Raw genomic sequence first — 17,647 nt, forward strand, 5'->3', positions numbered from 1 at the left:
GGAAACAGCAACTTAACCATAACTACACAGCCACTACTGTGGCTGTGTAATGTACCAAGTCTGTAGTAATCATCAGACAAAGGCGCATTTTGAAAAGAACACACTTCTCGACAGGAAGCCACTGACAAGACCGTATTACAGGAGTAACTTGATTGCATCTGGAAATGCCATTCAGTCAGTGGGTGATGTATTCTTGAGTCTTCGGAGACCCCTGTGAGGGAACGTATTGTATTATCAATCTTTAGACATGAGAGACCCAGGCCTCTGGGTCAACTACCAACCACTTCCACAGCTGGTGGGGATGACTGGAACCAGGTATGACCACATGAGGGTACTGTTAGGCCATTGATAAGATGTCTTGCGACATGCAGCATCTACTGAAGTGTAGGATGAAGTGGTGGAGGGTGTAGATCACCAGTTCAGGTGGCCAAAGAGAGTCCATTATTGGGCATAATAAAACTAGCCTGATCTCCTCTGTCTTAGAAGGGTGTTGTTTTGGCTAACCGTTGCGCATCCGGGTGTACAAGGCCATGATGCATTTTCTGATGATGTTACGCAAACCAAAACTGGAAGGGGACAAACGTTCAAAAAGATTTGTGAATCATCCACATTTTTAAAGAATTGCCAGTCAAATGATGAGTGCAGCTCGGTAAGGGGCAATGGATAGATCCTCATGTGAATGGTTTAAGTGCCAAGCATTGTGGGATGCTACATCTTATTTGGGTGTGCTCTTGGAAGAGCAGATCGATAGACATGCGAGTGTGCAATCTGTGAGGCACGACTTTATGCAGGTTAGCAGTGTGCCCTGAAACTAATATTGTCAAGTCTGTAGATTACGATAGAATGTTTCACAGAGTCAAATATCTCCAACAGGCCCAGCAATACCAGGATTCCTGTTCTAGCATGGCAGCCAAGATGATTTCTATTCCAGGATTCCTGTTCTAGCATGGCAGCCAAGATGATTTCTATTCCAGGATTCCTGTTCTAGCATGGCAGCCAAGATGATTTCTATTCCAGGATTCCTGTTCTAGCATGGCAGCCAAGATGATTTCTATTCCAGGATTCCTGTTCTAGCATGGCAGCCAAGATGATTTCTATTCCAGGATATGGGCAGGATCCAGCTTGGGCTGGTCACAATAAAATTATGAATCTAGGACAACAAACTACCAAAGTCAGCTGGATAGAGAGTAGGCTCCTTCAAGAGAGGCATTAACATAGACCTTTTTGGAAAGGGGGCAAAGTCCTGGTCCAACAAGGTATTTAATATGTTTGGAATACACTGTACAATATGTGCTTGTTGATCTAACCATTTGTAATGAGTGGCAGAAGAGAGTTCAGTGGGGAGCTAACGTTTAAAGAGATTGGGTAAGACGGTCCACATATAAAAGTGACTTCTTTCCATGATGTGCAAACATATGACTAGTAAGATTGCCATTTCTCGAGAACCCTTTACCGCCCCATTGTACTAACAAGCATTAGGCTCGATCCCATGCATTGCAGAAAAATTGCCAAACCTCGCCGAGGCAAACATGGACAAACGCTCACTGCAGATAAGAAGATTTCTTTCTTTAATTATACAGCATGTAGATCAACTCATTTTTTATTATGAAGAAGCTTGTAATATCATGTTTAAGCGCCAGATTTGTGTGAATACTATTGTTGAATATAGGAAGCTTACAACTCTGTGATTTGCTTGAACAAGGATTTCCTTCTGATGCCGAGTTGCCTTGCAACAAAAATGTTTTGAAATGCTGACTTCTCTTCAGGTTTGTAAATGGAGTACCATCCATGTTCCAATTTGTGTTCCTTCTTCTTTGCCGGAGCTGCAGTGTATGAGAACAATGGTGCTTTACAGGGGAGAAGTGTATTATTTAAGAAATAAACCCTGATGGGCACGGGCTTTACTGGGCCAGGTAATGCCCCAGGCAAGTTAGAAGCCCGAGTAAATATGCAAGGGACAAAGGAGAGCAAGGTAAGGGGGGAGTGGGTGCGGCATGTGGAAATTGCAGTTGGGTCGTAGGGGGATGAGGGGAAAGGTGGCGCGGGGGCATGCTTACCTGTTTCCCAGTGGGGAAGATGGTGGCCTCCGGCTTTCAAGGAGGCTCGGAGCAGGGCTTTTACCATGAGCTAAAGTCCCTATTCGAAGCCTTCAGATTGGCTGGGAAGTCGCCACACCCTGCCCACCGTGTACTAATTACTGGTACCTTTAGATGATGATTGGGGTAGATAGCATGTAGCAGAGCTGTACACATCCAGACACAGTGTGACCACAAGGCATTTCTCTCATGCCTTCATTGCTGAAAGTCACAGAAATAAATCGATTATGATGGTCCAATTAATCACATGTGAGTATGAATATGGTGGTAGAGTGGCCAGTCCAGCACATCAGGAGGACACTTCTAACAGAAGTGACCTGCAAAATAGACACGTCCCGTAATCTAGCAACGGAGTCAAGTGGGTAGGACGATCTCGCTTTACATCTACACCACACCTCCCCTCTCTGTTGCATTTATTTATCATGGAAACTGGCATCCTTATCCACCAATAAGCATCACACAATGGGAAAACAAGAACTTAACAACCAATGCAGCAGAAAAAGCTCTTAACAATATATGACATTAATATCTGTATTTGCTAACTTCTGTAATACCAAGAATTGAATGCATGACTGATCTTGAGCAGGGATAAGTTCCAAGGCCCCATAGGCTGTGGAGAGCGGGCAATGCCATTGGCAGCTTTACAAAATAACCAATTCAAGGACACGTTTGATTTGGAAATGCAGAATAGGCCACTTTTATATGAAACATATCCAGAAACATCATATCAAACTTGCAATAAAGAAACATATTTAACATATTTACCACTTTTTTGTTGGGATACTGGGTGCCAGTCATAAAGCCCATCTTGTGCATAAACCAAATAAACACACATTTGTGGGCAGACCTGGGCAGTGTGGCTATTTTGTCTAGCCTAGACTCATCGCCCTGCTCTTTGTCATCCAGGCAACACAGAGAGAGTCAGGGCCATGAAGCAAAGTGGCGACCAAGTTACCAGCCCACTGCAGGCCACAATCCCCAAGGAAATATAAGGAGGATCTAGGAAGTTACTGGATGACAAACCTTCACACACTAATCAAAACAGGATATGAACAATCTCTGAACATACTCAAGACCACAACAAACAAGCTCCTAAAAGACAAGGTGAGTGGGTAAGAAAGAGAAGGGAACACATTTGGTTGTGAGGTGGGGAACAAAAGGGACTGGATTGAGAGCAACATTGGTTTAAAACATACCTCCACAATGACTCCACCCCCCAATGGCCGATCACCTGCAACAGACAAGACAAAATCCTGGCCTTCAAGATGCCTCCAGCACCCATTGTTGGATGGACTGGTAGCACGACCAGAAGCCTAAGGCTTCTGGTCAGGCTGAACTGAGCGTCCCATTTCCTCCCCCATCATGGAACCTAGTTAGTTCAGCCATTATTCTCAAGGGTGCATTTTAAAAAACCTTGACGTCAAAATTAATATAGCGATGTGTACCATGATGGAGGGCAAACAGAGCCTGCTAGCCTAAGCCAGTACTAGCCAAATCGCTGAGAGGGCCTCCAAGAGGTCGTAGGGTCATAACAAGCCATGAATGAAGCCCACCAAAGTACACTCAATATTAGCACCTGGGATTCCGTCCAAGTGTGCCATTTGGGTTAAAGATGCCAAAAACCAGGCAAATGGGTTAGGACACGTGCAGCACTTGTGCATGGGAGGGGCCAGAGTGCTAAATCCATTATTTTATGTGCATGCTCCCCCAATCGACAATGGTCGTCATCTTCCCATGGTGCACTGTTACTACCCCTTCTGTTCCAAGTCGCCAATCACCCCTGATCACCTCAATAGCACTCAATCACCCCTGATCACCTGCCCCTTCCAGCATTACTGGCTCTTCACTGCCAACCGCACTCTTACCCAGCATCCCGCACTTTCAGGGTCCAGGTAAGTGTTCCAGCAGAACAACAGCGCCCTGCAAAGTGTGCCAAACAGCGAATGACCATTTGCCTAAATGTTGCCTTTTTTTAAACCAAAACTAGCACACCAGGGCTGCATTCTGCCTGATAATAGTGATATGGACCTAGGCAGGGAATGAACACAGCTTATAATGTAATGCCACTGACCGCTCCCTGAGTCCTGAATATCTGGCCTGCCATTGCTCTGGCTGTCAAGTCATCACTGGCCATGTTCAATCATCCTTCTCCACCGCGAAACAGCCATGGAACATATTGTATGATATGCACAATACATAGCCAGCTCGATGGTGTTATGTTAAGATACATTGTAAAACAAAAGGTGCAGCTTTCAAGTTGTGTTACTTTGACGCATATAAACTACACATTGTTGACAAATGAGAGTGCAATGCAGTGAAATTACTTAGTAAAAATGCAATTACCCCAATAACATTAAGGTGTTTCAAAGTTCACATTTAATAATAATGTTCTCTGAGAGGCAGCAACTTGTAGGTGCATGTTGGGTTCTTGTACACATAGGGGAGGGACACTGTGACAAGTGCACATCTGTCAATGCCTAACTTTTGCTTTGAAGAAAACAACTTGTGACATTCTGGACCACTCAAGAGATCGCAGACTGTACATAGCATGTGGACCTAAAACAGATACACAAGCCCCACAAATAATCAACTCTCACTGGTTCATGTGTATTGTAAGTATATGGTGGGACGAAATCACCATACGAAAGTGCGACGGGCACTTATCGGTCACCAGTGAGAAGGGGTCCTATGTGCAAAGGCAGCAAACACCAACTAGCTAGTGTGGTGCTCACACGTGATTTATTGGATTTCATTAATGAGGCAAAAGAGGACTACTGAAAGTCGTGCCATTTCAAAATATAGGCACAGAAAAAGCTTGGCAATGTATGCTACATCCAGTTTTCATGCACTCTTTGTAAACCACAATTCTGATTACACTTCACAGAGACATAAAATCTACGCGGTGATGGCACTGAGCACTTGTTCACCAACTCAAACAGACATTTGGGGAAAAGAACACCTTTATCTAAGTATAATGTCTTCCCTACCCTAGGCACGTGCTGTCAAAGTACTTCCGTTAAGCAAAGGCAAAACTGTTGGCTTTGCCAATGCTTGCTTGCAAGTGCTAACAGTTTCAAATCAGTCACTGTCACTAACTCTCAAGGGCAAGCAATCAGGACCCAAAACAAAAAGGAAATGAAGAAAAGGGCTAATGAGGGAGGGAAGGAAGGAAGAAATGCGAGAGTGAATGCACGCAAGGGAGGGAAAGAAGAGAGTGAGAAAAGGAGGTATGAGAGACATGCACACAGGGATAGAAGAGAGACAAGGAGAAAGGGAGACATGGGGAAAGGGAGGAAGAGAGGAAAGGTGGAAACACAGGTGTGAAGGCATGCAATGAAGAGAAGTAAGAAAGGTAAGGAAGGGAAGATGGAGAAAGGGAGACAAGGGTGACAGGCAGGAAGAAAGAGAAGGAAGAAACTCGAGGGTGAAAGTATGCAAGGGAGTGAAGGAAGTGAATGAGATAGGGATAGAAGGGAGAAATTGGGAACGAGGGAAGAGAGACATGGAAAAAGACAGACAAGGAAAAAAGGTAAGGAAAAACGAGAGCTTTAGAAAAGGAAAACACAGAGAAAATTTAAGGATAGAAGGAGGTGGGAAGGAAGTGGCAAAGGAAGGGAGCAATGAACGCTGCACGGAAGGATGAAGGCAAGGTAGATAGAATGAAGCAATAGTTTGAAAGAGCAACTGGTCCCCATGGCGATGCCATCTTGGGGCTGGGGAACATGTAATAGTGAATGTACTAGTGACAACAAAAGCAAGTTGCATTAAAAACCGTCAAGCTAAAACAGGCTGAAAATAGGGAACCATGGCAAAAAGATGTGTGAACAACTATTGAAATTAAGAGTGCATAAAACGAGAAGCGAGCCTTCCTGTCTATGACCCAGGCTTAATCCAGCAGTGAGAGGGAAATGCACCGAGCTATTTTTCTGCCTCATCTTTGTAGTCCTATTCAAGAGCTGGCATCCATTATCAGTAATAAAGATGCCATCAGATAACCGACTGAAAAGACAGCTGACTCCAGCTCGAGTGGCAGTATGTTTTACAAAGGTCTGTGAATGAACACATAATACACGCAGAGGTGGTGGGCAGCTCTATTGCAGGGGCCCCGATGGTGCATCTAGGGGTGTGCAGTCTTTGGTGGTGCCACAGTACAATTATTTCATGATGCCAAGCAAAAGGCACATACAGGGAGCTACCCAGAAATTGCATGGCGCATCCAGCCAAACGAGCAGAAGATAGAGCAAGCAGCCACTCCCACTTCTTTGCTGGCCATGTTGGTGGCCTGCAGCAGACTTCACTCGTGCTCACGTGACATAGATCGCCTCTCTCCCAAGTTTCCCTCAACAGTTTTGCTGTCCCTGCTGACCAATAGGGAAGGACTCAGTGCTTTAAGTGAGCCGGGGCCAGCTGCCCTGGCTCAGCCCCACTCCAAAAAGTGGGGCTGAGCCAGGCCAAAGCCAGGGACCCCGGTTCCACCACATCACGGCAGGACACATTATCCCGCCACGGCCGCAGTCGTGACGGTAGATGCGCCCTCCATTGAGTCAGGCAAGCTGGCAGAAGTGCCGGCCAGCCGCAGCGTCACTGTGGTTGACTAATACTTCAGTCTGTCAGTGTAACTTACTCTGTGACCCCTCGCGCGAGGGGTCACCAGAGGAAGTTACTGTCCTTTTGTTTCACCCTCCCCAGGTCACCGTGGCGTCTTTGACCCTCGGCGAACCTGTGGGCTGAGTGACATATTTCTATATTTATTTTATTAAAGATGGCTTGAAAAGTACACAATACAAGCCATCTTTTATAAAGCTTTGCCGACGGACAAATACACCTCAGGCTTTGTCCGTCGGCAAAGCTTTATAAAAGATGGATTGAATTGTGTACTTTTCAAGCCATCTTTTATAAACATAGAAATATGTTACATATTTCTGTGTTTAAAAAGAAGTCTTGAAAAGTGCACAAACCATAGTAAGGTACGCATACACACATATAAATGCTTACATACATTTATATATTTGATTGCGTACCTTACTATGGTTTGTGTACTTTTCAGGCCACGACCATCATGCAAGCCACGCCCCAAACGAGGGCCCCCCTCAATTTCTTACCACACTTAAAGCCCTGGGGACTGTTAAGAAGGACTGTCAGGTGCTCAGAGGTGGGCGTTATGCCCTTTTAGGGCGCTGCGGCACAGCACCTGAAGTTCACGACATTGCGAGTGAAAGGTCCAGGAGCAAAAAGAGGGGGCGCAAGGGAATGCTCCCCTTGTCATCTTTGGGCACCTCCGTGCCCCGCACCTCAGGCGGCAATGATGCATGTTGCTGCTGATAAACACGGGCGACATGTCTTTCTCCTTGGCCTAGCTGCAGCCTGCCTCGCCCACCACATAGTACCTAGCAGCCCTGAGATCCACCTTAGTATACCGGGGACATGCTTTGCAGTTTGGGTTTCTGGTGCATTAACCCAATACATGTACTGCTTCTGAAGCAAGCACATCGGTGGCAGGCTGTTATATGGATGCCCATTTCAGACAATGTGAGTTCACTCAATTCAAGGAAGTCATCCATGTTGATTTTGACAGTAGAACTCAGCGGTGTGGTTAGAAAAGTCACTGGCACTCTCTCCATGAAACACACCTTTGCAACGATCGCAGACAAGCTCTGTAGCACGGGGACATCAATGTTGAGGATCTGATTGCACTCTGTGTTCAGTCAACATGATGAAATACCTTTCACTTTTTCAGGCATTACCTGAAATCCGTTTTCGGAACCTGGTCTGTTAGTATGTCGTGCCTCGCTTTTTGTGACACCTTTTTTGAAGGTATTAGACACTGCAGACAAGTGAAAACATGTGGAATGCTGCCGTGTGTGTGCCCAAACATGTAAGAGATCCCCACAAGTCTGCTGCTGGCTGTATTCGTGCCACAAGTGATTCTTCTAGAGACAACCTGGCCCACGCATGTGCTGAACTTCCGTAGTCACAGGGAATGTCTGGTCCTGAGTTTCCAGGCATGTGCATCTATTTCCTATGTAGTGATGTACCATCTGGTACTGAGCAGCACTGGTGCCAACTGGGAGGCTTGCTTTCCGCTCTTGCCGGCTGGACGCATTATCACTGAGCTTCAGTTGGGCCGTGCTGCTTCCAGCCTCTGCGGGCGTGTAGTGCCTCTCTGGGGCCACAATTCAAACTGGCAAACCTCCTTTCAGGATTTACAATGTAAAATGTTATCTTTGTTAAAATCGGTCGGCTCCACTTATTCGCCAGGAATGTAGGCGAGGAAGTGCCTATTTAATATAGAGACTGCTGTTTGATCATTTAGCAGATATGTGTTATCCGTCTCAAACACCAGCTTCCTCCACGTGATCACATGATGTGATCCTGGACAGATTACTTCACCTCAGCCTGCTTTATTTTTCGTAATTAGGCTCACTTTGCACTGTACCTATTCATGTGTGCCATAGAAAAAGTATCGGTCACACATGGTTTCATAGGTTACAGCGTTTCTCACTAACTAGTGTTAAGAAGCCACTTGTGTCATGCGGCGCAATTGATAAATACGAGTAATGTTAACATGTATAAAGTGCACACTGCAAGTCACGTGTGCAATGCCACGTGTGATCCATGGCCCCCCAGCCCTCTGGGATAGGTGGAATGGGTGATATATTGCTCAACCTTGTAAGTACCATATCATATTCTTTAGTGCCAGTGCGCCCTCATTTGGGAATGTATAGGGTTTATCGGCGTGCAGTGATAGCCAAACATGACTATCATCAGCAAGAATTGGGCAGGAGAAAAAGTGGGCATGAATTCAATGTTATCAAGAGTTAAATAGCGACATTTAAAACAGACACATTTAACATTTACTCCTAAAATGCACAATTTTCTCACCGAAGACTGCCTCAAATTCTGCTCACCCACAGCCCTATCACATCACATGCCCCACACTGCACTCATCAGGGGCATGTTGCCTCATATGCATCAGGAAGAAAAGAGTGCGGACCCACGCTACAGATATCCAATTCCTAGTTATTAGGTAGGCCAGTTGTGAATGGTCCCATAACGCGGTCAAAATCTGTGACACTGCGACAACCAGAAGGTTTATGGAGGATCGCCAGCTCTGGTGCCAAAAGAACACTGGATGACAGTGACAGCTTGAGGATAAACCCACGCATGCCAGTCAATCTGCAGTGAGTTTACACCATCACTACAACCATTTAACACTCACCAAGAACAATTTAAGGTAATATATTACACCCGGCATGCACATATCCTATTGGACAAAATGCCTTTATGGCCAAAGGACAGAAGTCAAAAATGCTTCAGACAATGACAATGGGGGTATAAAGATCCAAAATAGTAACCTCCATTTGGCAATGAGACACTTGCTTTTGTAATGTAATCTGATAACCAATACTACAATATCAGGGTTCAAAATTGAGGGGAGCTGGGAGCTATTTAGTTCCTGCTTCTAGCCTAGTAGAGCCTGGTTAGCTTCACACCAACACCTACCAGGAGCTACCTTTGGCTCCCCAAAGCAACAGATGCTGAACAAACTCAACTATGTGCACTTAACTTTGTGTGTTTGTGACAATCTATAAATAAACATTAGGGCACCTCTTTTAGACTTTAAAGCTTTAAGGGTAATAAATAATGGACACATTATTTGCATCTTATGTGGAAGTTGGGTTTGGGGAATGCCATGTACTGGCTCCTCGTTCCCCAGTCGTAGCTCCTGGTCAATGGTTAATGAGGGATACCCAGGAGCCACATTTAACTCCTGCTTATCCAATGTGAATTTGAAACCCCAGAATATGTCTCTAAACCTAAATGCAACGCTTCGTTTTCAAACTCGTTTTCACATCTATTGATAAGGAGACAGGACAACTAATGGGAAAAAAAACATTTATAAGATATGTACAACGATAAAATGTCACCAGTCGCCTCAGCAGATTATTAATTTTGCTATGCAACAGAACCAAAAAACAGCCTACTAATTAACTGTCCCATAGCTAATTGTTTAAACACATATTACTTATGTGTGAAAGGCTTATCCTGCGATATCACGCAGTAGTGTAGGGATGTTTTTGTTTGTTGTTACAAAACACATTTTCTTCTGGAGTAAAACTGACACAAGCACATAAGCAATATAATCTGTGTAATTTGCATAATGCGCTGATAATGTATTTGTTGGGTTAGTGATTAGAAACAATTGAAACAAATATCTTACCTGGATGAAGGGCTGGTCCTCTTTATTGACATTTAAAAGATCTTCCACCAGAACAGAGTCTTGTTTTTCAGAGCTCATATTTTCCGGAAGGGGCTGAGGGTAATTGGAACCTAAAAAGCGGCTATTTCTTGAATCGTTTGTTAAACACACATTAGGAGCGTACGCATGAAGGAAAGCTCTGACCCCATCAATTCCATTAAACTGGGAGGAGGAAAGGGCATTAAAGTTCCCACCGGATGATTTAAGGAGCTGGGCATCCCTCCATTCACGGAGTCTGAGGACCAGCAGCAGAATGACAAAGAACAGGAACATGAAGGAAACCACAGAAACAGCGATAACCAGATACAAGGTGATGTCCGAGTCCGTGTCTCTGGGAGATGATGAAAAGGTGCCCAAATCAGCAGCGACTTCGGGGAGGCTGTCCGCCAACACTATGGTGACGGTGACTGAGGAAGAGAGAGGAGGCTGCCCGTTGTCCTTCACTGACACCACAAGCATTTGTTTCATGGCGTCTTTTTCCAAAAAAGGGCGGCTGGTCCTGATTTCTCCAGTGTGGAGACCTACAGTAAACAGGCCCTGCTCCGTGGCCCTCAGCAGCTGGTAGGAGAGCCAGGCATTCTGCCCAGAGTCCCCATCAACAGCCACCACCTTAGTGATCAGATACCCCGGCTCAGAGGAGCGAGGAGCCATCTCCACCCCATAGGAGCCATCAGTGGGGGCTGAGGGGTATAATATTTCAGGGGTGTTGTCATTCTGATCCAGTATCACAAACGCAAGACTGACATTGGTAGCAAGTGTTGGTGAACCTCCATCTTGAGCCTTCACTTGAACCTGAAACTCTTTGAATTCTTCAAAGTCAAACAATCGTAGTGTATAGATGATCCCAGATTCCGAGTTAATGGAAACGTAGGAGGTCACAGGCTGATCTCCAATGAGACTTTCAATGATCGAGTAAGTGATTTTCCCATTCTGATCAGAATCGAGATCTGTGGCGCTTATTTTAAAAATGGAAGCTCCAGAAGGTAAATTTTCATTAACGTAAACCATATTTGATGGCAGCTGAAAGAAGGGGGCGTTATCATTTTCATCCAATATCTGCAAGCTTATCGTTTCGGTTTTAGAAAGTGGAGGATCCCCCTTGTCTTTGGCTGTGATGGCGATCGTATATTCTGATATCTGCTCCCTGTCCAGGGAACCATCAGTTACCAAACTGTAGTAAGTTCCAAACGACTTCCTGAGTTGAAATGGGAGCTGGGCGGGGATGGAGCACAGAACCTCTCCATATTCCCCGGAGTCTCGGTCATAGATCTGTAACAGGGCAATGGCGGTGCCCGGTGGCGTGTTCTCCATCACCTTGTTGAGTAGAGATGACATTAAGATTTCAGGGCGATTATCATTCACATTAATGACCTGTACCAATACTTTGCAACGTGACAAACTTTCCCCGTCAGTGGCTTGTACCTCAAATTCATAATTTTCAGATTCTTCAAAGTTAGGAGATTTAACCACAGATATTTCGCCAGTTTTGGAATCAATCTGGAACTTTTGTAAAACTGTTTCAGTGATTTTATTAAAGGAGTAGGTTAATTCTGCATTTGTCCCCTGGTCTTTGTCAGTAGCTGTGATTGTCGTCACTACAGTTCCCTTAGGCACATTTTCCAAAACTCTAATTGTATAAACAGACTGATTAAAGACCGGGGCGTTGTCATTAGCATCCAGAACAGTGACCCGGATCTGCGCCACTCCTGACCTGGCTGGGTCCCCTCCATCCACAGCTGTGAGGATCAGCTGGTGAACCACCTGTCCTTCCCGGTCCAGCGACTGCTCGAGAACCAGTTCTGCATGTTTCTCGCCATCATCCCCGGTCTTTACTTCCAGGGTGAAGTGTTTATTAGGACTGAGGTCATAGCCCTGGATCGAGTTCCCACCCACATCTAAATCATGCGCTTGAGGGAGAGCAAAGCGGGCACCTGGTGTTTTCATCTCAATGACCTGTAAAACAATCTGATCATTTAAGAATGCGGGTGAATTGTCATTGATGTCTTCGATTTCGATCTCCACTGAATACACTTTCATTTTGCGCTCGATAATGATCTCTAATTGCAACAGGCACTGAGACTCCCGCGCGCACAGCTCCTCTCTGTCAATCCTGTCATTTATATATAAACGCCCGTTATTTAAACTGAGTCCAAAATACTGCTTCCTACCTCCCGATTCGATGCGGGCTCCCCCTTCTAATAACTCCTTGGGGTCCATGCCCAGATTTAGAGCCACGTTTCCCACAAAAGAGCCTTTCCTCATTTCCTCGGGAATGGAATAACGGAGCTGCCCAGAAGCGGCTCCCCAGACTGCCAGCATTGCAGCAACGAGCAGCAGAGGGGCCCGGGGGCAGCAGCCTCTTCTCAGTGTCGGTTCCATGGCAGCAGATGATTGATCCAACTCGTGGCAAAAAAGAGGGGTTGTCTTAATACTCAGCTGATAATGTTCACTGAAGAGAAAGACGCCTTGGAATGAGGCGTTTACACCAGATTTCCAGTCACCTCCCTTGCTGTCTCTTATTATTCTGTGCGGAACATGAATCACGTGGTCTGCAGAAGCTAGCGTTGCATTTCTGTCTTGCTGGTGAACAGCGGCACCCAGTGTTTCAAATAAGAACTACAGCTGCTTCAACGAAAAATGTTAAGGAAATACAAAAATGTATTTTTTCCAAACAAACCCTACTTGTATAAACACAGACAGGATGACGTTTCTAATCGGAATCAGCATGTCCCAGAAGTTTCAATGGTTATGCGAAGTATACACATACACGCTATCCCACTGTGGGGGTGGGAGTGGGGGTGATGTTCTGGTTAGAGTTGGAATACAACATCTACACAAGGTGATGTGGATTTCTAAATTGCTTAATACTTCAAGACCCCCAACACCCGGACATATCTTACTGTGGTATCTGCCTTGTCTGGTTTTAAAGTCGTCTCCCATAAAAAAAAGCCCACCTATTCCTCCTCCCCCGCTGCGCCCTGTATGTCCTTTCTTTTCACACGGTGTCAGCTTTCTAACCGACATTACCGAACACGTCAGAAATAATAATCAAACGGCTAATGTTTTCTCCATTTCAAAGTTTATAACAACCGTTTATACAGTTTTTTTAACAGTATATGTAACATATGCCAGCACCGTGCGCCATACAATAGGACCCATCCCCTTGGTAACAAATTGATTTGACATTCATTTTCTGGAGCTAATTTGATTAGGTTTTTGTGCACTGGACTAAGCACAGAGGCAAAGAGGAATAAGGAACAGTCATAACACATGCCCTTTCTTCAAGGTCATTTTAAGGCTTTCCACCATCGGCTACTGGGGCGAAGAGAGAGGTGGTACTATAATGTTTTGTTCTTGAAATGTCTATTATGCTTTCAACTGTATTGATTTAATTGTCGTTCCGCCTTTCGATGTCAAAGCCTTCCCATTGATAACATGCAGATGGCCTAAGGGGGATTTTGTAATGCAACACCCAACCTGGGTGTCCACTCTGCGCTTCTAGGCAGAGCAGCATTTTAATGCAGAACCGGATGACCTGGTCACATTGTTTCCGAGTGCTCCTAGGCATGACGCAGGATAAAGCCGAGGAAGAGAGCAAGTTCCCCATTAGCACGACATGTGTGCAACATTAGAACTCGGGTCTTTCATAACCAACGCCAGCAAAAAGTCACAGAAAGGGACTCCAAGATGGCCGCCGGAATGTGGGAGCAGGTACTGCTCCGAGATCTGTCCGTGCCTAACAAAAAGCACTGGGCCCACTGGCTGGGGGGATTGTCCCGGCTCCCCAGAGGTGGCGGGGACCCAATATACAAGCACCAGGAAGGCTGTGAGTAACACCCCCCTTTCTAGCAATAGAAGCGAGGAGTGAGGTGGTGGAGGCAGCGAACAGTTGGCCGGACAGAAAGCGACGCCCCGGTTGCATAGGAAAGTGAACCCACAGGGAAGCAGTGGTGGGCGGCGGAGGAAACGCAATCCGAAGGAGGAAACACAGTGGGAACATACCGGCACGGCGCTGGTGCGTGGATGGCGGCCCCGCTGAGGTGGTACTAGGAACAAGGCAGTGAATGCAGGGAGACAGTGCGAGCAGCATAGATAGGCCCGTCACCGCGCAAGAATAGGGCTGGGGACTTTGGCAGGGCGCAGGTAGTGGAAAAAATAAGGGAGAGAGGACCAGAGACTGCCCGGCTCCTCCCCGGTACACAGCGGGCATACAACAGGACTGGCTGGAGGTTGGAGAGAAGCGGTGAGGGCCCAGAGCTGGCATAGTAGCAGAACGCCCCGCCAATAGAGATGATCGAGCGGGCCACAGCCAAGTGGATAGTCACCAGCCATGAGGAGGCAGATACACTGAGCAGGAGCAGACAGAGGGGAGGAGGAAGGAGAGCACAGGAGGCTCTTCAAGGCGACAGAGCCCACAGAGCGTGTGTAACGAAATAGCAGGCAAGTGCAATCCCCAGGGAGGGGGCAACAAAGGGCCCAGGATCTTGCCGGGGGCGAAGAAGCTATTTGAAGGCATCAGGGGAGAGCCAGCAACATCAGGCCACCGGTGGGGGAGAAAGTGATCATCTAAAGGTGGTGCTAGAGTGAGGATAGCATCCAGCAGCAACTAACATTGAGCCGGTGCCGAGCTGGGCTGCTACACTCCAAGGAAATGCGGGGAGGCGGATGGTCTAGCCCATCAATGTGAGTGGGAGAGGGAACCACATTGAAAGGAAAAAGTATTGGCAGCAACAGTAGTTGAGGCCACAGGACTCTGGCACAAACCATACCTCCCCAAACCACCGCTGGAACGCCAGGGGGAAGCAGACAGACGTGGTCATGTCAAGCCGGTGTCCCAAGCAACCCACAAAGACTGTGGGGGTGGATAGGCTCGAAGGGGGTGACTACAAGGCAGGGCGATGCACCCGGGGAGAGGAGAGCAGGTGGCAGTGAGAGGGGTCGGCCGGAGCAGGAAGGACCGGCATTAGCACTGGGGACACTCCTAGATGCCAGGGCAGAAAGGAAACAACACGCCAGCCCACCACAAACAGAACCCCCGCCAGCACGACGGGCAGCTGGAGAACTATTGGACCCAGCAAGGGGAGAGATCAGCGGACACAGACAAGGGGGGCCGAGGGCTGTGGCTTGGGGACAGAACACTTGAAGCAGCAGAAATGACTCTCACTAAAGAGGACCTGAAAGAGTACCTGGAGGACCTTGAGAACAGAATGATGACAACCTTCCAAAACCACTTTACCTTGCGAAAGAGGAATTATGAGATTCCCTGAAAGAAATAAGTGGAGATGTCAAAGAACTGGGGGACAGGGTGGATACCACGGAGCAGGGTGTGACCGAGGTCTCAGAGGAAACAAAACAAAACAGCCAATTCTTGGAGCAGCTGATGAGGGTGTCCCATAATTTGGAAATACAAGGGGAGGACCTGCGAAACTGCTCAAGGCGATCCAACATCAGAATAAAAGGGCTAAGCGAGGCAGTGAGTGACAAGGTCCTATGAGGAACAATACAGCAGTGCTTTGGGGCCCTGCTAACGGACACAATGCCGGAGGAGATGGGGATAGATTGCATACATAAAGTGGCACCCAGGAGAATGGAACCAGGGGCAAGACCAAGAGACGTGCAGGTGGCCCTCACCTCCTATGGCCAAAAGCAGAGTGTACATAGGGCGGCACGGCCAATGAAGAGCGTCACAATAAATGGCTCCCAAGAGCAGATATATCAGGAATTGGCCAAATCAACACTCCAGTAGCACAGGGAGATGGGCTCAATTAATTACTAGGGCACTCAAAGACAGGCAGATCCCCTACAAGTGGACATTCCCCTTCGGCCTGCTGTTCACATTGGATGGAACACAACATTGCATAATGACGAGCATGGAGGGCCAAAACTTTACTGCACCTGGAGGACGAGAGCGGCAAGTCGGAGCAAAAGCCCCCCCCCACTAAAAGGCATGGAACAATTGGACTGGTATAAGGTCCAGGGGAAGTCGGGTGGCAGAGGGTCCCGCCTCAAAGGGCCACAGACTTGGGGGATGAAGGAATCAGGATGAAACTAGTCCATGTGAAGAGGCAGGGAGTTCATCAGGAGAGACAGAGACTGCGGGTAGGCTAAGGGAGGAAGGATGCGGGGGATAGGACTCAAGAACTTTAGTCCCAGATGGGGAGTGAGAAGAGAGCTTGGGATATGGAGGGAGGTGGTGTGAACCTCAAGGGGGGAGTTGTCCCAGGTTCGTCCCCAGGGATGTCTTAGGATCACTGATTCAGACCTGGGGGGGAAGGGGATGAGGGGAAGGGAGTTTTCGGGGAATGACCAGTTGGGGTAGGGGAATGGGTGGGGATGGACAGGGTGAGGGAAGGGATGTTGAAGGGAGAAAAGGGTTGTGGGGGAGCTTGGTGACAGGCAGAGCATATGGTTGGTTCCCTGGGCTGGGAATTCAAGGTACTGGCACATAATGTTTGGGGTATGAATACCCCTGTGAAATGTAAAAAGATAGAAGCACAAATCAGGCGGCAGAAGGAGGATATTGCCCTACTACAGGAAACACATATAAAGTTGAGGGACAAGCACAGACTCCGCCTGAGCCACTTCTCATGGCTATATCAGGCCAATGCCCAGGGGAGGACGGTGGGCGTTCTGATTGGACTTAAAGACTCCTGCAATATGCAGGTGGATCAATTCCAGGCGGACCCGGATGGCAGGTACATATTTGTGTGCGGGGGCAGTGGAAGATTACATTGGTGATGGTATACAACGCCCAACATGGGGCAGGACGGCTACCTACGAGGGGTGGTGGATAGGCTTCAAGGGTTTGCGGTGGGAGAAGTAATATTTGCAGGTGACTTCAATTTGGCATGGAATCCTCCCACTGACAGGAGCCAGGGGGCGAGACAGGGGGTGGCGGGACCATCTAGCGCTCTCCGGGAGGCATTGGGCAATTTGGCCTTAAAGGATGTCTGGCGGATGCTGAGGGGAATGAGAAAGGATTCAGTTGCTTCTCGCACATGCATAAGTCCCTATGCAGAATAGATTACATATGGGTGGAAGCGAGAATGATGGGAGAGGTGAGGTGAGAGAGGTGGCACTCGGGCTAATTGTGCTGTCAGATCAGGCCCCAACAGTAATGTCTATTATGGAGAGGGAGTGTGGGGATGGAGGTTTCCAGGGGAGCTCCTTAGTGATGACCAGTAGACCAAGGCGATAGGGGACAAGTTAGAGGAATATTTTGCCACCAACGACCCGCCGGAGGTCACCCAGAAGGGGCTATGGGATGCGTTTAAAGCAGTTCCGAGGGGGG

The 17,647-nt window shown here is 47.3% G+C and overlaps 1 protein-coding gene across 4 annotated transcripts in view; it reads right to left on the reverse strand.

The window, feature by feature from the left end:
* Positions 1-17,647, reverse strand: part of LOC138582666 (protocadherin gamma-C3-like) — a 1,158,828-nt gene that overhangs the window by 1,014,778 nt on the left and 126,403 nt on the right. The window contains exon 1 of one of the 4 annotated variants that reach the window (XM_069654176.1): positions 10,318-12,843. The exons of the other annotated variants lie outside the window; for them this stretch is intronic. Coding sequence (XP_069510277.1) covers positions 10,318-12,735 — 2,418 coding nt within the window. The 5' untranslated portion in view covers positions 12,736-12,843. Of the gene's footprint in view, positions 1-10,317; positions 12,844-17,647 lie in introns of those variants that run through there. 4 annotated transcript variants of the gene reach the window in all.

Source organism: Ambystoma mexicanum, chromosome 3q, assembly GCF_040938575.1.
Source record: "Ambystoma mexicanum isolate Mex_15411 chromosome 3q, UKY_AmexF1_1, whole genome shotgun sequence".
NCBI lineage: Eukaryota > Metazoa > Chordata > Amphibia > Caudata > Ambystomatidae > Ambystoma > Ambystoma mexicanum.